The sequence below is a fragment of the Aethalodelphis obliquidens genome, unplaced genomic scaffold (assembly GCF_003676395.1).
Source record: "Aethalodelphis obliquidens isolate GAN/ISIS:26980383/991018 unplaced genomic scaffold, ASM367639v1 scaffold5, whole genome shotgun sequence".
In the NCBI taxonomy this organism is placed as follows: domain Eukaryota; kingdom Metazoa; phylum Chordata; class Mammalia; order Artiodactyla; family Delphinidae; genus Aethalodelphis; species Aethalodelphis obliquidens.
The window spans coordinates 56,505,839-56,526,638 of NW_020837949.1; the positions used below are offsets into that span (position 1 = coordinate 56,505,839).

Here is a 20,800-nt window from a genome sequence, read left to right on the forward strand (position 1 = left end):
GATTATCTAAAACCAAGATGAGCGTCAGTATTAGTAAACCAATTAACGAATTGACCCATCTAAGGTTTAGAGCAAACTGACTCTAAATTTCTTTTTCATTTAAAGCATTACATTTTCCTGCCAAATGCAAATCTTTTCCCCCACACGCACTTGGTCATCTCATCTCTATATTAGAAAGCCACATTGTCTTGTGGAGGTCACATTGTAATTTGTGCAGTTTACATTGTGTGGATGGTAAAACATCTGAGTAACATCAGAATTGATAGAAATTAAAAAAAAATTAAAAATGAGATCCATAGCCAAATACAGAAGTGTCCTAATTCAAGGTTTAGAGTTAAAAAGAAAAACATTGACAGTGATTTTAATTTTTCAAAGGTATAAATGGCTCAAGATTAACTAGGAGCACCCTGTATCTGAACTAGGTCAATTTAACTGTGTTTTACTCGGACACTTTGCTTGCATTACTGTGACGTTTTTATCTCAGTCCTGGATGAAAGATGGAATTCACAGGAGTTCACAAGTGTTACAGAGGGAGACTCCATTCTGAGACTGTCTCCCGGAAGCAACAGTACCAAGTAAAACTTTCTTCAGGTTCACTATGGACAAATGCACTTAATAATTCTCACAAATGAGATGTTTGCTCCTGGGAGGATGGAAATCACTGTAAAAGCATGGTTGGTCTTTCTCCCAGGAAATGAGGGCTCAGTGATCACGATGCTGTATTTGCGTCAGATTCAAGCGGATGACTCTTGCTCGATGATTTCCATGGCGATGACCTCAGCCCCCTCCGTAACGATGACCTCATCACCCTCCATAGCGATGACCTCAACCCCCTCCATAGCGGTGACCTCAGCCCCCTCCTCGCCTAGGTTGTTGGTGGGCTCGTTCCTTGGCTCCTGATGGCAGATGTAGACAGGCATCTGAGGAGCCTCAGCCAGGGCGGCAGCGGCAGCAGCAGTGGCGGCGGCAGCGTTGGCGGCACGGTTGGCGCGGCGGCGGCCACTCCAGCGCTGGGCTTGGTATTGGTTCCATTGACGCTTCAGAGCAGCTTGGACCTGGAAGAGAAGAGAGAACCTTGTGTTCATACAATGGTCGGAAATGATCTGAGCCAAGTTCATGAGCACAGGTCTTGGAGCTTCTCAGAGGTTAGGGGAGGTTGAATTGTAATTCTCATCTAAAGGGCCGTGTGGTAAATGCTCTGCCTGTGGAATATACCACCTTGGAAGAAGAATTTGCGAACTGGAGAACTGAGTTACTTGCCTCAACTACCACTGCCAAGGTTATTTGCTGTTTTGAGCAAAGGTTTCTTAGCTCTTACAGTCAATGAATGAAAATTTGACTTGGTTTCACATTCAATATGGCATCCACGCCATATTAGGGAGACCGAATTTGAAACCTTTTTATCTGCTACAACCTCTGATACAGCAGAAGCTTTTAACTAAACCTATACATTATTGGTCATGAAAAAAATATATGGAAACCATTGCACAGTTCTGGATTTTATGATAATGGCCTCGTACTGTTGATTTTCCTTTATCCAACGTGGCTTGAGATGGGGTGTGCCCGCTAAAGCTCTGGTTAGTGGTTAACTAACCATGTCTTATTCATTTTTGTATTACCAGATGTCGTGGTGTTTGGCATAGAGCAGTTATTCAACAAATGTTTGTTGAATGGTTGTCAACATCCATTCTAGAATGATTTTCTCCCTCTTTAAGCCAAGAAAATGATCATCCATGACCGTATTGTAATTAGTGCCTTAGCGTCTGGTGGTATTAGGGTGGGATGCTAAAACTGGCTAGAGTGAATTTGAGGAAGAGACTTGAATTCCTCCCTGAGGTGAACTGTAAACCACTAGGTCATCTACAGTTGTGATTAGGTCTTCTCTCTCACGCCGTGGTGTATGCTTTGGGGAATTACTCTTGAGCTCCCATGGGTTGCAATTTTGGAAATTATCAGAAGCAACCACTTGTAATATTGTACCAGCAACAAGCTGCGTGGGAGGGAATGGTTGTCACTGGGTAACATCACATCACCTTTCCTTTCCTTTTCCACTGATAAGGCCATTTCACTGGGTCTCATTTGATGCCATGAAAAAGTATTGAACTTTGGGTCAAGAAACTGATTCTGCCCACATTAGCCATGAAATCTTGGGTAGGATAGTTAACCCCTCTGAGACTCCTTTCTTCAGTACAACTCTTCTACCTCACCTAGCTGTTTGAAGGATTAAATTGTTGCACTATGAATCAAAGTGGCTTCTAAGATGTAAGTACCATACAAGGAGGCTATTATTCCTATTATTATACTCTTATTATGGCAGGATGGTGGCCTCAAGTCTTTAGACTAAAGGAAACTCTTACGTCATATGTGTGGAGATATATATATATTTGGAGGGTGGTAGTGTTAAGAAAATAAAAAAGAGCTCTTAATTACATAGTTTCTGATCTCATGTTCAGTTCTCTCTCATATATTCCAAGCTAGGTCTCCACAAAGAGTACTCTACAGCCTGGTAAAATATCTGATGCTAATGCAAATGAAAGTTTTCTTCACATTGTGATTTGCACTGGCAAAAGGGTGTTGTTGGATCTTTTGGGAAAAGGAAAGAAAATACTCTTGGTGGGAAGATCACCCTAGGAATATATTTTCAAATACAAAGGTGTTTATTAAAGGTATTAATGAATAAATAGTTCAGACTCTCCCCTTCCATCACTCACTTTGTCCTTCACTTCAGTCCCCAAGAAGACAACTATGTTTCCCTATCAGTTTCTGGGCTTTTGCTTTGCAATCTGTGTAGTAGGGAGAGCTACACAAGTGAAGAGAGACTAGACTGATTATATCAGAAAGGACTGATATGAAACCACAGCTGAATATATCTGGGAAAGAGCATCCCTACTGAGTTATACTTTCAGATAAAAAACGTGAGTAAATTTTACTTTTTGCCATGCAATGAAATTTCTCTTTTAGTACCTCTTCATGAATCTAGTAAATATTTAAATTGCTTTCCAATTCTCTTTTGAACTTTGGATTTCTTTACAATGTATTTTCCTGTTGAGACTAACAAAGAGATAGATAGTGATGCTTTATTTGGGTTGTACAGTCTATTAAACAGGTCCTTAAATGCCAGGTTTATAATCCAGGAACTATCAAGTGCCCTGTTGAGGAATTAGGAAATATACTGGCTCAGCATAATTTTGGAGAAGCAATGTCCCCAGACAAAGGGAACTGATAGTTTCTGTGGATTCAGCATCTCTTAAATACCAACATTGTCTTTATAGCTAAAATGCAACACAGATATTTAGAGGTATCCGAGGCAGACAGTGCCCAGCAGGAAAAAAAAGGAAGTCTTTGTTTTGCCTCATCTGTCCTTTTAAAACAATCTCCATTGGATTATCCATGCATACTACTGAAGTACCCAGCATGAGGCCAAAAAGTTTGAAGTCTATTTCAGTTTTTTAAAATTGTTACAGAAATGTTCATAGCCTCCTATAATTGTATAATTGTATTATAACCTATCCTTTTGTGTGGAGATGGCAGTCTGCTTCCATTTGTAAACCACACATGTAAGAATAGGCCCTTAGCAGCATGTGAAAGACACTTCAGTTTAATACAGTTTAATAAGGGCAATTATCTCCTGCAATACCACAGGTTGAGCCTAACGCTGCTTTGATCACAAGAATGTGGGCATTGAATCTGAAAAATACAGGGGAGACTCTGGTTGCTCCTGAAAAGCATCAGAAATGGAAGGAGTTGCCCATGGGGTAAGTCTAATATACAAAGTTTTGAATTACATAAATTCATTGCTCGTTATAAAAGCAATTAACACAGATCACTTCACATTTCCTCGATTATGTCAATTTATTGCCAACTTTAAAAAATAGAGCCTTGGTCTGATGGCTTGAAGACATAATTATTACACCTGGCTCTACTATTAACTAACTGTATAAGGTTGGTAACATTTGGGGCCTCCATTTCTATATTTGTAAAAAAGAAACTCAGGTTGGAACGTTCGTGGTTGAATTTGGATGTTTTTATCTTTGGCCTTTGTTTTCCCGTTAAGTTCATTATAAGCACTTGCAGTTATGTGCTGCTGAATGGAAAGTGGGATTTATCCCAGGAGTTCTGATTGTTTTTTCCTTTGTCTAGGACAAAGAAAGCCTTGTTTAGCTTTGAGTCCCAAAGCTTTCTTGAGTCTCTAGAAAGACAATATTTTTGAAAACTAAGTTTTATTGAGAGAAAAAATTTCTAAATAGAAAAACTTACTTTTGCATATGAAGTGGTCTGAAAATAGAACTTTACTAAAAGCAATAGTGTACAGCCACTATGGAGAACAGTATGGAGGTTCCTTAAAAAACTAAAAATAGAACTACCATACGACCCAGCAATCCCACTACTGGGCATTTACCCAGAGAAAACCATAATTCAAAAAGAGTCATGTACCACAATGTTCATTGCAGCTCTATTTACAATAGCCAGGAGATGGAAACAACCTAAGTGTCCATCATCGGATGAATGGATAAAGAAGATGTGGCACATATATACAATGGAATATTACTCAGCCATAAAAAGAAACGAAATTGAGTTATTTGTAGTGAGGTGGATAGACCTAGAGTCTGTCATACAGAGTGAAGTAAGTCAGAAAAAGACAAATACCGTATGCTAATGCATGTATATGGAATCTAAAAAAAAAAACGGTTCTGAAGAACCTAGGGGCAGGACAGGAATAAAGACACAGACCTACTAGAGAATGGACTTGGGGACACGGGGAGGGGGAAGGGTAAGTTGGGACGAAGTGAGAGAGTGGCATGGACGTACGTACAGTACCAAATGTAAAATCGATAGCTAGTGGGAAGCAGCCACATAGCACAGGGAGATCAGCTCAGTGCTTTGTGACCACCTAGAGGGGTGGGATAGGGAGGGTGGGAGGGAGACGCAAGAGGGAGGAGATATGGGGATATATATATATGTGTAGCTGATTCACTTTGTTTTAAAGCAGAAACTAACACACCATTGTAAAGCCATTATACTCCAATAAAGATGTTAAAGAAATAAAAGCAATACTGTAGCGAACATGCAGGATATGACAAAGAAATAAAAGCAATAGTACAGCGAACATGCAGGATATGACATAGGGAGAGTCCCTTATAGACAGGAAGGGGAAGTGGTGAGTACAGAGCCCTTCCAGTCCCCCCCCCCCACCAGAGGAAGAGGAGAGAGAGTTATAAAGAGACACAAATGACTTTGCATTTCCACTTCATGGAGGGAATACTTGAAAAAATGGAGAGAAGAAAGGAAGGAATAACAGAAACATTCCTGTACAGCAGGTCTTTCTCTTTGCTTGAGAGCACAGTCCTGAAAATTGATAGCCTTGTAAAGAAGTCCCACTCTTGGCCTGGTACCAGGTCCAACATGGTGCTTGAGCAGTGGAGTGGCAGTGACTATGGCACATACTAAAGACAGGTTCACAGGCCCTTCACAAAGGTGAAGAAAGGGGCCTGAGTTTCCAGGCTCCTCAGGTGGCCTGGAAGGGAGGACTGGTGTCTCAGGATAGGGCTGGGGCCTGCAGAGTGAAAGGATCTCTAGGGTCCTCAGAAGTGAGGGGAGCCACCATGAACTTCAACAGGGGGTACCAGCGTAATACTTGGAAACCAGCTGCCCATTTGTTCAAAGGCTTTTGAACTAAATATTTTCTAGAAAGAGACTGTTGTAAACTATTAGAGGCTGGTGGAATGAGCTCTTCAAAGCAAGCTAAGTTACAGCAAATAAACAAAATTTTAGGTTTCACACATTTCAATTTGTGACTATTAAATTGAGATCCTTCTAGACCTTGCTGCTTTGATCCACAAACTATTTTATCCACAGTACATGGGCAAGAAAAATGGAAAACCTGCACTGTGCTGTTAGTACTCCCAACTTTTAAGCTACTGCTTAGAAAAACTGGGCCTCTCCATAGGTGTAATCATCTTTTTGTGGTCTCTTAGATACTTAATTAACAATTTACTGAAATGATTGGGTGGTCAATGTCCACACTCTTGGAAAAGTTGTGGGAAATGTCTGTTACATAAGCGTGCTCTCATGCTCATCTCCTGATTCCTCGTACTGTAATCCTCAAAATTCCTTTCCTGCTTTTAACCTACCCATTGACTATCTGATCCATTTCCATAGTAGGAGTCACTGATAACATATGGATAATAAACAAAAATTAAAACCTGTATCTTCTTTGTAGAACTGACATATTAGCTCCCTAGATCTCTGCTAAAATGTAACATTCAGCCAGGCAAAGCCTGATCACAACCATGCGGCTGGAAATCACCTTCTGCATGTGTAAGCGCCCTGCCCATGTTCAGTGTTGTAAGACAGTAAGCTCACAGGAGGCCCAGATGCCTGCAATCCATGGGGCTGAGCTGATATGACATTTGGCAGAGTACTCAGTGTTATTAGAAATGTCACACTGGTACATTCCCCCAGTAACATGATACTAACTAAAATGGGGATGGTTTCTTCCAAAAGCAGAGGTAACATACTTGAGTTAGAGACTTTCAATTGTTAGGAGCACCTCTGGCCTTGCTTTCTACGCCTGCCACTTCAAAGACGGCATCATGGATAAGACACAATCAGTATTGAAGTATTTTTACAAATGCATGCAAGCCTTTCGTGTTTTCAAGGTATGCCCGTCCTGAACCTGATTTTTATATTAGCCCTGTATCGATATTATTTTAGATGAAAACATTTATTTTGTATGCCACCTGAGCCAACTCAAAAGGCAGAGATATTCATTCACAGAAATTGATATAAAGATGGGGTGACCTAAGCCCTATCTATTTATTAGTTTTTACTGTTCTTAAAAGACACTTTAGGGCCTCCCTGGTGGCGCAGTGGTTGAGAGTCCGCCTGCTGATGCAGGGGACACGGGTTCGTGCCCCAGTCCGGGAAGATCCCACATGCCGCGGGGCGGCTGGGCCCGTGAGCCATGGCCACTGAGCCTGCGCGTCCAGAGCCTGTGCTCCGCAACGGGAGAGGCCACAACAGTGAGAGGCCCGCGTACCGCAAAAAAAAGAAAAAAAAATCAATCAACAGCAACAGCTGTTGATCTTCCTCGGAAGATCCCTGGCAGCACATCACACACGCAGGCCTTAAAATGACCACACAGGATTGGAACCTTTTTTTTTTTTTTTTTTTTTTGCGGTACGCGGGTCTCTCACCGTTGTGGCCTCTCCCTCTGCGGAGCACAGGCTCCGGATGCGCAGGCTCAGCGGCCACGGCACACGGGCCTAGTTGCTCCGCAGCATGTGGGATCTTCCCAGACCGGGGCACGAACCCGTGTCCCCTGCATCGGCAGGCGAACTCTCAACCACTGCGCCACCAGGGAAGCCCCATTGATCTTTTAACAAAATGTGATTTGCCTTGGTATAAAATTATTCTTTATAGGAATTAATTTAAAATTATCACATACTTTTACATTAAAAGTTATGAGATGTATAACTCAAGAAAGCGTACTAACAAAACTTCAGGAAGGAGTCATAGACATAATGCCGTGCAGTGGAAGATTTAGTCCATTTAATTGGAAATCAGGAAATCTGGGTTCTAGTCCTGGTTATAAACTATGATTGTGACATTGGGCAAGTCACGTGATCTTTCCGGAGTTTAGATTTCTCAACTGAAAAATGAGGGAGCTTTCAAATCATGTTCTTTGAAGCCCTGGAAGTTCTTTGGTACAAATTTAAGCAGCTCCACTTTTGTTTTACAAATTGGGCTCCCAGGCAAGATATCATTGGAAGAAAGGGAACTCTGGCTAAAAAAACCCTTAAAACACTGGCCATGTGGATCTCTAGATTTTACTGATCTAAATATTCAGATAACAAATTACTTACTCCCTTTTGAGTCTTAACTCCAGGGTGATTTTCAAAGTGTTGAATAAGTGGTATGACACTGGCATCAAGCAACTGGAAAAGAGGGCAGTGAACCAGGACAAACTGGCTGGATATTGGTTCTGCCCTAGTGAGGAGCTGGGTCTTCCAAAGGGAATGGGGATGTGACTTCGATTCTACGGGAATCCAGAATAGCTTTCACTGTTGCTGCTCAGAGTGCTGACCAGCTTAAGGTACCATCCAAGGAAATGAGAATTTAGCTACCTGTCTGGATAATATCTTCAGTTGTACCACACAAAAGCACAGGTAAGATTCAACTTGCAGTAGTGGAAAAAAATATGATCCAGCTAGTCATGAAACCCTGAAAGGTCACCTATAGAAGTGAGAGCAAATGAAAAGTGCACAGAGGCCCTTTGGAGACTGTAAAGTGCTGGCTTTATATACACGAGTGACGGTATTACATGTAACACACGCTTACCTCGTGGTTGCAGAAGCAGTAAATGACGGCAACAAAGAGTCCCTAAAAAGAGGAGGAAAAAGAGAGTTGAAATTATTTTTGTGTGCATTGTGTTGTCAGTAATCCATATAAACAGACGACCTGGAGAGGAACATTTCACTACGGCAATAGCAAGTCAGGGCTCGATGAAAGTTACTACCACTCATGTTCAGTGCTTCACTACAAGAATATTCCATTAGAAATGCCTTTTTCTCGTTAGGATTCTATTGCTTGGCTAAAAAGACTACTCTCGTCAATCTGGTTAACATATTACGGCCTTTAACGTGGAGATTTATAGCAGAATATGCTGGTTACAGGGGATTTGAAAAGAATCTTTGTACCTAAAACACTTAAAAACTGAGATCTTGTAGCGTTTAGTAGAGAAAACTCTTGCAAGCACAAGTGTCACAGTCAGTGCATGGCTGTGGGCGACTCTGCCCTGTGTCCTCATGGTGAACTAGTGCAGTACTGTTCCCACAGCTAAGTCCATCTCTCCAATAAGGACGTGGACTAAGTAACTTCTGAGGTTCGGGTCACTACTCAGAAGATTCCTTGTGTCCAGGCTTTAACTGCCTATAGAAATGGCCAAAATAATAGATCAGATTATTAAAATAATTCCTAAACTTAATTTTAAGCCCTATTAATCTTGACCTCTTTCTTCACATTAAGCCTCAGCAGTAGAAAATAAAACTAATTGGACATGAATAATTGAGACAGCAGAACTCTGGCCTAAGAGCCTGTAGCAGACCCACTTCTGCCTTAGGACACGCCATGTCCCACCCTTGCTTTCAAAGTACCTCACACTGTGCCTTCAACGAGGCTTTGAAGCAAAGTGAACGGAAACAAGGTAGCCACTCTCCACCCCTGTGTGGCAGACATGGGACCACCTGGGAGGACCCCCAAGAGGCTGCTCCATTCTCTCCCACATGAGAAGAGACCTGGATACATTTCCCTATGTAGTCACTAAACTGTCAAAGATGGATTCCTGACATCCCTCTGACCGACGGAGGGTGACAGAGCAGGAGACGTGGATGCTCTGTGCAAATTCATTACAGCTCCTGGAAAAACAATTCAATATGTATTTATGAAAAGAGGGTCTGAAAGTTACTGTACGGGAGACAGAGTATATGCGTGGGTGGGACCAGCTGAGGGTCCTGGGAGTAATGGGAAAGCAGAAGCAACAAAGTGCTCACAAAACCTGGTTTCCTTCACAGTTTGGGCTGTTGGCTTGGAGGCTGTAAGTTACGAGATTTTAGGTCAGCTTTAGAGTTATATCTCCTGACTTTGCCACTAACCAGAAAAGCCCATTTCCTTATTCTTAATAGGCATGAGAATACTTACCTCACACATGAAGTGCTACATATTAGTGAATGGTAGCTATAATTATGATGATTTCTGATTGGACAACGTGAGAGTGTCAGCCATACCCATTCTCTGTGGTCTGCCTGACATTGTAGGGATGGCTAAAATATAGGTATTCTAAGGTTCTGACCTCTCTAATGAGAGCCAAGGCAATGAAGTGAAGTGACTGGAAACTGGCTTCCAGTTTAAGAGGGATATAGATGCCAGCTCGGGGTCCAGTGTTGGCATTTCACACTGATAGAAACATCTGCTTCTGTGCCCTGTGTTAGCGACTATGGCATTAGCGACTATACTGATAATAATCCAGGTTGGAAAGCCAATTGGCATTGGTTACATTGGTCTTCAACAGTCCCCTCAATAAAGCAAAACCAAATGTGGCCCTCGGATGCTGGGGAGGGGAAGGAAAGGTCAAAAGCACTGTGGGAGGGACTTCCCTGGTGGCGCAGTGGTTAAGAATCCGCCTGCCAATGCAGGGGGACACGGGTTCGAGCCCTGGTCCTGGAAGATCCCACATGCCATAGAGCAACTGAGCCCTTGTGCCACAACTGCTGAGCCTGCGCTCTAGAGCCCATGAGCCACAACTACTGAGCCTGAGTACCACAACTACTGAATCCCACGCGCCTAGAGCCCGTGCTCTGCAACAAGAGAAGCCACCGCAATGAGAAGCGTGCACATCTCAATGAAGAGTAGCCTCCGCTCACTGCAAGTAGAGAAAGCCTGCGCGCAGCAATGAAGACCCAACGCAGCCATAAATAAATAAGTGAATGAATGAGTGAATGAATGAATGAATGAAAAAAAGCACTGTGGGAGTAGCTCTGCAGTGGGTCAGTCTCTGGACAAATATATTTGTTCTCTAAAGATGTATTCTCAAAGCTCATACCTCCTGTTTCCTGTCTCCTTGCCCAATTTTAAGATTCAAAACGTGGGAAAGCAGACAGTGAGAGAGACAGAAAAGGTAACGTGTTACCTTCCGGGTAACACGTGTTCTAAAGGGTCATTCTCATCTCAGAGGAGCCCCAGAAAACTGTGGGCCCTGCACCAACTAGCTGAGTGAGTGGTTGAATAAGTGCTTTCCCTACCTGGAAGTGAATCAGAGAGTGCATCACGTAGTCGTAGATCCTTCCAAGCACTGGGTGGGAAGGTCTCCAGGGAAGGACGACGAACTGGACCCCCAGCAGGGGCACCAGGATCAGAGTGGCCCTCACCGCCTTCAGGTACATGTGCGATTCCTCCTCCTGGGATTCCTTCATTTTCTTCACAAGCACCCGGACGATGTTGAGCAAAAAGAAGAAGTTGATCTGCAAAGATATGATCGTTCTGAGCAAATTCTCCAGGTCAGCACCCCTGAAGGACACCACTTCCCTCAGTTCTCGTTTATCCAGCGTGGGGAGCAGATAGCACCTACACGGGACACAAGTGACTGCCTGAGAGGTAATATAATCGGCTCCGTGTTACGAGAACACGGAGCATCAGTAGAGCCAAATACTCTTACAGACGTGAATTAACATTTCCCCCCCTTTTTCCCTATATGAGAAAATAATTTCCTGTATATGTAAGTATATAAGGTTCAACTCTAAGGAAGGTATTTTATTCTTTATTTAGGTTTTTATAATTTTTACAAAGGAAGTCATAAATGACACTTCTAGATTTCTCTTTCTTATCTTTTCATTATGAAGATTTTTCCCTTAGGCAGGACTACTTAACTAAAAGTAAAATGAGGGCTGAAAAATTTATCTGTAAAGCTTATGCAGTGGAGAAAGCTAACCCAGGCTTTTTTTCTAATAACACTTTTCAAAAGAAATCACTTCATTGAGGTGTAATGTATGTTCAATAAAATGGAGATTTTAAGTTTACATTTGGGAAGTTTAGACAAATGTATGTACCTGTGTAACAACGACTCCAAGCAAGAGAAGAGCATTTCCACCACCCCAGAAAGTCCCCTCTCGCCCCTTTGCAGTCAACAACTCCCGGACCCCACCTCCAGCAACTGCTGATTCCTATCATCACAGAAATGGAGTAATATATGGTGTGTATTCTTTTGTGTCTGGTTTCTTTGGTTTAACATACTATCTGTGGGATTCATTTGTGTTGTGTGTATTGGCATGTCATTCATTTTTACTGCTGAGTAGTACTGCATTATATAAATAATACATATACATAATTTGTTTATTCATTCTCCTGTTTATGGAACTTGGAATGGTTTCCAAAATTTGACTATTATGAATAAACATGCTGTGAATACTTGTATACAAGTCTTTGTGTGGGCATGTTTTCATTTCACTTGAATAAGTATCTAGGAGTGGAATGGCCTGTTCATATGGTAAGTGTATGTTTAACTTTGAGAAACTGCCACGCTGTTTTCCAAAGAGGTGGCTTCATGTTACGTTCCCTCCAGCATTATATGAGAATTCCAGTTGCTCTTCACCCTTGCCAACACTTGGTACGGTCACTTTTTAATATCAGCCATTCTAGTGGATCACAAATTACTTTTGGCTGTGAAGATTAGTTTTAAAACCAAGGTTGTTTTTAAAATTTAATTGATCATTTATTTTAAAATAATTAGAATAATTCTTCTACCTGGAATAGAAATAAATGTTATTACCCCAAAAATTCAAGAAAGGAAAGAGACCTTTAATAAAAATGGAATTCTTATGGGGTGCTGTGTCAATATTCAAGAGCCACGTTAGGAGGTCCTTGTGAGCGCAGCTGAACTAGTAAGTACACCACTACTCTGAAAAATGGCAAAAGAAATTGAATTGGCATTGGAAAGGCCAGGAAAGTTAGGAGACAGCCCGGGTGATAACCCAATTTGATCAGTTACTAATGGATGCTGCTTCAGTGCAGGAGCAGAATATGGTCTATGACTCTGTTTTTATTTTTCTTACTCTTACCTGAAGAAAGCACTATCTTTGAGGTTAATGGGGAAAATAATGTCTAAATTTTAAATTTGATGGTTCTGATGATGGCCAACATACAGTAAACCATGGGTGGAAATAAAGAGCTTGCATATAGATTCAGACAGTCATATTTTCTCCTGGCCCAACTTCTTACTTAGTCATGTGATCTTAAGTGAGTTTACTTGAGTCTTTGGGTCTAGTTTTCCTAATGAGTAAAATGTCTCAATGTATCCACTTGGAAGGTCTGCTATTAGTAACAGCATGGCAAGGTATGTGAAGCGCCTGAAATGCTTTAAGTGCATGTTCAGTAGTAGTTATGATGATGGCTCATGGACCAAAGGTGAAATGGAAGATGGTTTAGTTTGGCAAAGCCCAGGGAAAAATGCTGCAGGGGGACTTTGTGGTCTTTCGCTTTCTTATCAGCAACATCCTGACCTTTGGTCTTTAACTAGGAGAATTTATAGAATTGTTGGGAAAAAAAAAAGAACACCTATATTGTTGCTATGGCTTGTATAGAAATGAGCTTATGCCCCTCCACCCAATTGTAGTAAATAAAAATCATTTTTAAAAAGACTCAAATTGTTCTTATTATAGATTATCATTGAATTAACTGTTAATAATGGATTTAAAAAGCAATTCTCACCACTAATGCCCCCATGACAGGACCATGGATGATGTAAAGCAGGTTGGTGTCCACACTCAGCCAGCAGCTAAAAAAAAGAGGAGGGAATACATCAATACAATTGCATTTTATTTTCAAATATGTTAACTAAGAACCACAATACTTACTTGTCATTGAATAGCAGTGCCCTTGCGATAGCATGGGCAGTGGTTGGCACCAGCGGGAGCCCTAAAATGTGAAAAAGTACAAAAGCTGTAACTACAGTTTTATAGAAATTGTAGTTTACTTTCAAGAATAGTGGCAAATTTAATGTCTTGTCAACATATTGCCCTGATGTTTTTGTGCAGATTATCTTTCAGGTAAAAATGCTCTTAGTTAGAACATCATGTGCTGTCAGAGAGTTTGGTTAACAGCATCCAGATAATCAAAAGCCTTTCACAAATTATCCAGTGTGGTAGGTACATTATTACTCTCACTATGACCATAATACCATTGTTATGTCTATGATGATGATGATGACTATTAATTGAGACCAGAATGCTTTTCATTGTGTGTGAACTGGGCTCTCTTACACAATGGAGGTGGGTTGTCCTGAAGGGAAGGAACCGGAGATGGCATATGAAAGCCATAGTCTGATAGCTCCAAAGACTTCTTTGTGCTCTCAGTATTTCTTCCGGGCTTTTTGTTTTTCTGTTTATATCATGTGCATTGATCCTATTTTCTTTCAACAAGAACACTTCAGAGTAGCTACTACATAACCCTACCCTCTGTAAGTTCTGGCTCCAGGACCTTTTATTAAAGCAGCTCAGAATCTACTTCCCTGAGTAAACTTGAAGAAGTACGAGTCAAAAACAGCTTTGAGTTTATAAATGGAACGATGGAGATAGCTGCTGGCAATGCGTCCTGTCAGTCTGAATCTTTTAAAAATCAACCTTTATTCTATAAAAGTAATCTAGAGTAAAGTTGTAACTTTTGTAAAAAAAAAAAAAAAAAAATTCTTTTTCTCAAATATACCCACGCACAATGGAAAACTTTTTGATTTGGTTGACACGTTTGTAGACAGTTTTTAAAACTACTATCAGTTAAGAAATGTGTCTCAGAAGTGAATCAGACCTCCACACTTTTATTTTCTGTGAATTATATGCAAAAAGAGACTCAGAACATTGAGTTTTCACCAAAGAACCATCTCAGCTTCTTAACCCATGAAGCATATAATTCAAAATAGGACCATCAAATGTTTGACTTCGAAGAATTTTGAGTCTATTTAACACAAAACATGATTGTGTTTTATTCACAGCAGTTCTAACATCCCACTCAGGTTTAGAATCAGAAATTCACTCTCTGACCTTACTTTGAAATACACATTTTAGAATTAGACAGCAAGAGAGGCAATATGGAGACTTCACTTCCACCTTGTCATTTTGTAGAAAGGAAAATGTGATTCTTACTTAATACAGAGAAGAGTATAGACCCATATCTGTTAATTCCTAGGGCTCTTCACCTGGCCTCTAGCCATGATGTCACTTTTTACAGTTTATTTTTTCTTTCCTTTTCCTCTTCTTCCAGGCTTCAAGCGTCATAACAACCTTTCCCGCCCACTAAAGATGGTCAGAGTAAGAATAATCCTCTCTCCCCAGGATTCTTCTTCAGGAGTGCTGGATAAATTCTACTTGTTCATTATAAAAGCCCATGGGTGGGGGAGTTCCTTCTTTGATTTATAACAATGGGAGAAACAGCAAGGCGAAGAATCAATCTGAAGAGGGTTGTAAAATAAATGATTTTTCTGAGAACTAAACTTCAGTGTTTGAAGTTGCTTCGATCTGAGAGAAATTGACCAGTAAGCCATCCAGTGCAGACTTGTAAGGAAGTAACTACTGAAAGAAGCCTTTTTTCATTTTCTGTTGGGGGGAAGTTCACCACCAGATACTTTTCACCCAGAGGGTGATGTTCATACTGTCTCTTACAATTCTTTGAGATGGAGTGGGGAATATTACAGCTGAAATGAATGGATGAGATGTACGTCACCTGCAAACAAAGTTAGGTCTTAGGACGTAGCTTTCTTGGGTCAAATTTTCTGCTGTCCCACTTTCAAACTCTTTTCAAAACATAGGTTACACCTTATTTCATGGCATTGGACCTAAATTTTAGGAGCCATCGTACTGTTTTGGTGTGAAAATAATTTCAAAAGGACAATAAAAATATCCACTAGAAATTTCTTCTCTGCTCTATTAAATTCTTTAAAGTTTCTGTGAAACTATTTTTGTTGAGAATTTATTTTGGTTGTAATTTTACTTGTTTTCCTCCCATCCAAAGATAATGCTTGCCTGAAGTTCTAAGAGAAGGCTATTGCTTTAAAAGAAGTCATCATAGCTGTCTTACAATTTTGTTCTCAGAAGTGAGATTTGGTACTGTGATTTTTGAATGGTAAAGAGTTTGGTGGAATTTTAGTGTGTGCAGGAGTGGAGAAAGATACATTTAGCCCAGGCATGTTAAAAAAAAAAAATTACATTTTAGAACTATACTTGTTGACTATCTTTCTAAACATCTATGGGAATTTAAATCCTTCTCATTCTTTTAAATGGACGATTCTGTGCTTACCTTACTGAATGTGATGTTCCTTAGGATTCTACTTGAATCATTCTGATAAAGTTTTAAGTATTCTCTGATTAAGATATCCCATAAATATTTTACTTATTTTCATTACCTTCTTTTTGATACAACAGCTTGTTCTTTTTTCCTTTGAATTGTAACACACATGAACATGGGTGTTAAGCAGATGTCTTCAAAGAGCTGACTACGATGATACTAAAAGTTTTATAACGAATTCACAGTGCATCAGTATGGAAAGAGCAGTAGAAATTGCTCCTTCCAGGGTGCTCTCATCTCTGCTGAATGTCACAAGCAAGAATAAATTTGCAGCCTTTTGCTTCCATGAGAAATTTTCTGAGTGTGGCAGACAGATGTTTTTAAATAGTCTAAATTGGGACAAGAAGTATGCCATACATTTTACTTCAAAGGAAATAAGTAAACTAGATCAGACAGGAATGGTGTCTGGGGGGGGCCGGGGGGATGTTATTTTCAGGTTTTCAGTTTGAAGGCATCTGACCAGTACCAATCATTATTATTGTGATAATCAGAATTGCTATTGGGGGGAATTAAATTGTAGCTAGTTGATTCCTGGCATGACCAATTTCAGAAGACTAGAGATCACTGGGAAGGTATGTATGAAGCTGAGAAGGGCAGGGGAAGGAAAGGCTGGGACTAAAAGAAAAAACAACAAAAAACAAGTTTGATTGTATGCTGGCCTGTTTTGAGGACAGGGAGAAACAGGAGGACCTAGCACCTGAGGGGGATGGGCAGGATAGTCACAAGCTTGATTTCTAACCTTACTGGATGGTTAAAAAATCCAGGATGCTGGGCTGTTGCCAGGATACAGCCCTTTTAGTAGCCCTGCTGCATTCTGGCTCTTGACTTCCATGAGATACTCTAGAGTGTGAGAATTTCTCTTTCTGACTAAATTAGAATATCTTATTATCTGTTACTTACAACCAAAGAGCTGTAGCATCATCAGTTCAACTTTGAGGCAACCCAAATATCTGCCCTATTGACCCACCATTAAAGGATTATCCCATTGGGTTCGGGTAATGTATTGATACTTGGTTAAAATCCATGTGTTCCTATGAGGGAGGGTTGACCAGTAAACGAATATTGCATAGGGCCATCCCTGGAGTAAATTGTGGAGAAGACTTTGGGCTGCTTACATGGCTTCCCTGAGGCATTTCTTTACAGTTGGTAACAATAATTGTTGGGCAGGGGTTTAACTACAAAGTGTGATGTTTTCAGAAAGCCTTCGAATTATCCTCCCTCCTCATGAAATTTTGCCTCTCTCATGGATATTTTTAGGGGCTCCCCCAAATGCTGCATTAAAAGTCAGGCTTAGCTGAAGGCAATCCACAGCTTCTGCTCCAAGAGTCATAGTCACCCTGTCAGTGGAGAGTCAGGGCAGCTCTTGGCTCTACAGACAGTGTGGAATGGCCCTCGGGATCCTCCTCCACTACGGAAGTTTCACTGCATGTGTTTTTGTCCCAGAGCTTTTTCCCTCTCACTGCCTTACTATCTGTCTGCTTCCCTTCTACCAGTGGAGCTGTTCTTTTAGCAGCTCTCGGGGGAAAGGGAACAATTCTAGAGTCCCCAAGGACCTCAGCACCCTTAGTCAATTTGTACAGAAGTAGCCACACCTCACAAATCACGTGACAGCGGCTTTTAGAGGAAGCTGTCTCAGAAGCTGTCCTCTGAAGTGACAGCTCAGAGAAGCAGGCAGCCCAGAAACCCAGGCGTGGTGATTGATCCTGCCAGAGAAAGGGGTTCATGACGGCGGATTACCTACAACGATTCCTGTATAAAAAATCACCACGTTTTGAGGGGCTCCATGGTATTGTTGTATCGGATACAGGTGGAGTGCCTTTCGTTAAAGTGGCCAATGATAATGCCCCAGAGCATGCTTTGGGACCTGGTTCCTTGTCTACTTCTGCCCTTGCAACAGACCAAGGGAGCAACCTTGGATTTCAAAAAATAAAAGTATCACCTGTTACTATAACACCTACCAGATTGGTTCAATTCAATCGTTTACCTTTGGTGGTGAGTTTCATAGCCAGCAGCAATGCTAATACAGGACTAATCGTCAGCCTAGAAAAGGAACTTGTCCATTATTTGAAGAATTGAGACAAGCTATGGAAGTTTCTTAATCTGGCAGTGGTTTCTAGGTATACCTTATCTTCATTATAACAGACACAGTGTCAATCCAGCAATCTGTAGACTACAGCAACACTTGTATCCACGTACTCAAGAAAGGGCCCCTTTTTCCACCTTACACTAGAGAAAGAGCCTATAGATAGAATTTATGGACAGACTGATTGTCATTTTTGCTTGTGTAGGGCCTTTTCTTATTTGTGAGATCTGGGGATTCCACAGAAATGGTTCAATCTATCACAGCTCCTATGGAGTTAGTCCAGTCACCAAATATGCATGAGATTCTATTCGGTGGCTCAGAATCAAAATGATACTTTGATCCACCTGAGCCATGAAGTGCTCTCTATTGTACAATATGCCAGGCCTGCAGAAGGAAGCGGACTCTTTTTATTGTGAATGGTGAGAACATATTTTTCTTCATATTATTTTCTTTGCATTGAGTGTGAGGAAGATTAAAATAGCTTAGTAGAAGTAATAGAATCAGTACAATCACTAACTTTCCTTTGTATATATTACTTCGCAGTACAGGTGAGTATTACTAACTGATTTGATTCTTCTCAGAGGGTGCTGCTCTTTAATGGAAATGAAAATGATAGCTGATCGTTTTTTCTTCTACTCTGCCTTCTATAACCAATCGGTGTTTTTTAATGTTTGTGTATTCTTTATAAAATTTAGATGTGATTCATTATTGAATTGTTTCCAATATTGGTATGTATGTAAACATGGTAGTATAGCCCTTTTTTTCATACTGGAGTATAAATAAAATAGTATTTTTAAAAGTACAGTTTGAGCACTACATAGGTTTTTTTCCCCCAGACTGTTTTTAAACGTTTAAAGACTACAATTAACTTAATTCACTCTTTCAACCACATGAATAAGTGACTGTTTCTCGTCTGGTATGGAGACCGTTTCACCTACCATAAACTGTCAATTGGAAAATAAACCTCATCCATGAACCTTGAAAAAAAAAGAAGAAGAAGTAGCCACACCTCAAACAGTCCCACCATACGCTTTTCAAAGCCATTGCCATGCACCGTGAGGTCAGGTACGTTCTACTTGGAGGCCCATGTGGTTATGTCTGTTGCTTAGCTGGACTCCACTTCCTGAACCTTCACTAGAGGAGTCCTGCTGATGGATTGACAGGAAGGAACACTCTTGAGGAAGGGAAGTGGGTCCAGGGTAGGGGAGTACAGAATTCAAAATGTGAAATTCTCCTTTGCTCTACAAACAGGTGATCAATAAAACTGAAGGGGGTCTAATCAGATCTCTCAATCAGCACATGTTTTCAGTCCATCTGTTAACTGGGTTTGTTTCCTGAAGACATTCTCATAGTCATACCCCTCCTTCGCTGCACTCACTCTCCTGCTATCACAGTCCATGTGAACTTGTTAAAAGGCTTCTACCAAGTTCTCCTGGAGACTGAACTCCTGCCAGCACCTGTGTCCCGTCTCTCCTCAAAGGACCTCAGCCCCTGCCTGCTCTCTGACCAAGACTAGAAGAAGACTGTGAATATACAGACAGAGGTAAAGGTGGCTCAAAACTCAGCTGCAGAAAATACATACCCCAGCCCAGGACATAATACCACCACATGCGTTGTCTCTCAGCGAACACAGACACCACGATGAGTGTGTGAAGATAGACCCCTTCACAGAGCATCCAGAAATAGTTGCACGACATCATGTACTGGTGAAAAAAGTGCAAAATCTTGCAGATCGGCTGTTGGAAAGAAATGGAGATACTCAGTGGAAGACATCTGTAACAATTTGGCTGAGAACAGAGGGAGAACGTGAGAATGAACCAAAGTATCTGCATTCAGTCTGAAAGGCAGTTTCCCCAAACATCTATCAACGTGTCACCCTCTAGAATTGGAAATCAGAGTAATAGTTCATAGGTTCTTAGTATTACATGTAAACAAACAGCCAAGTAGGGCAATGGAAGCCTAGTCTCCCAAATGTTCTTTTCGCATTACATCCTGGTTACTTATATAGACTAGACAGGTTTATTTTTCCTGTAGTGTGTCTGAGACCCATAATTTCTGATAGCATCCAAGGATTCGTCACATAACTTTTAGGGCCCCTTTTCTATGGCCAGTGAGGAGAATAACACAGAAATTGTTAATGCTCTCCTGAAGTTCACTGATCTGTTAATGATGTTTACTTAGCAGTAAAAGAGGAGAGAACCAGGTGGTTAATTTCTCATATATGAGCCAGGAGCTATGCTGAGCCCAACTGATGTGATTTTGCTTTCATAAGGGAGCCTTAGTTTCTATATGGGGGTCCATGTGTTTGGGACACAGAAAGAAGGATGGAAACCTCGCCTGGTACTCAGTACTGTGGGATCCACATTTCTGGAGCAATCAAGCTTAACTACATATTGTTGTCTGTACAGAAATAATTATTGCTTAAACTACATAACAAAACACCCTAAATAGTTTCCTAGTCACCTCTAGAGTAGGGTTTGTCATCTTGGCACTATCGATGTTTTGGACTGGATACTTTTTGTCATGGGGCTGTCCTGTGTGTTGATGGGTGTTTAGCAATATTCCTGACCTCTATCCCCTAGACGCCAGTAGCATCCCCTACCCAGTCATAACAATCAAAAATATTTCCACGGCTTCCCTGGTGGCGCAGTGGTTGGGAGTCCGCCTGCCGATGCAGGGGATGCGGGTTCGTGCCTCGGTACGGGAAGATCACACATGCTGTGGAGCGGCTGGGCCCGTGAGCCGTTGCCGCTGAGCCTGCGCTTCTGGAGCCTGTGCTCCGCGGCGGGAGAGGCCACAGCAGTGAGTGGCCTGCGTACCGCAAAAAAAAAA

At 41.2% G+C, this 20,800-nt stretch overlaps 1 protein-coding gene, 1 long non-coding RNA gene and 1 pseudogene across 2 annotated transcripts in view; 2 read left to right on the forward strand and 1 right to left on the reverse strand.

Annotated features, from left to right (window-relative positions):
* Positions 1–703: 703 nt before the first annotated feature.
* The window catches only part of CALCR (calcitonin receptor), a 148,874-nt gene continuing 128,777 nt past the window's right edge, over positions 704–20,800 (reverse strand). Inside the window, exons 9-14 of the mRNA XM_027102471.1 lie at positions 19,551–19,704; positions 13,407–13,467; positions 13,261–13,327; positions 10,800–11,018; positions 8,341–8,382; positions 704–1,055 (exon numbers count right to left, since the gene is read on the reverse strand). Of these exons, the coding sequence (XP_026958272.1) occupies positions 735–1,055; positions 8,341–8,382; positions 10,800–11,018; positions 13,261–13,327; positions 13,407–13,467; positions 19,551–19,704 (864 nt within the window). The 3' untranslated portion in view covers positions 704–734. The remainder of the gene's footprint in view (positions 1,056–8,340; positions 8,383–10,799; positions 11,019–13,260; positions 13,328–13,406; positions 13,468–19,550; positions 19,705–20,800) is intronic.
* The window catches only part of LOC113618374 (uncharacterized), a 24,029-nt gene continuing 5,607 nt past the window's right edge, over positions 2,379–20,800 (forward strand). The window contains exon 1 of the long non-coding RNA XR_003431991.1: positions 2,379–3,755. This is a non-coding gene — a long non-coding RNA (uncharacterized LOC113618374). The remainder of the gene's footprint in view (positions 3,756–20,800) is intronic.
* LOC113618372 (ragulator complex protein LAMTOR3 pseudogene) lies at positions 16,285–18,772 on the forward strand (annotated as a pseudogene).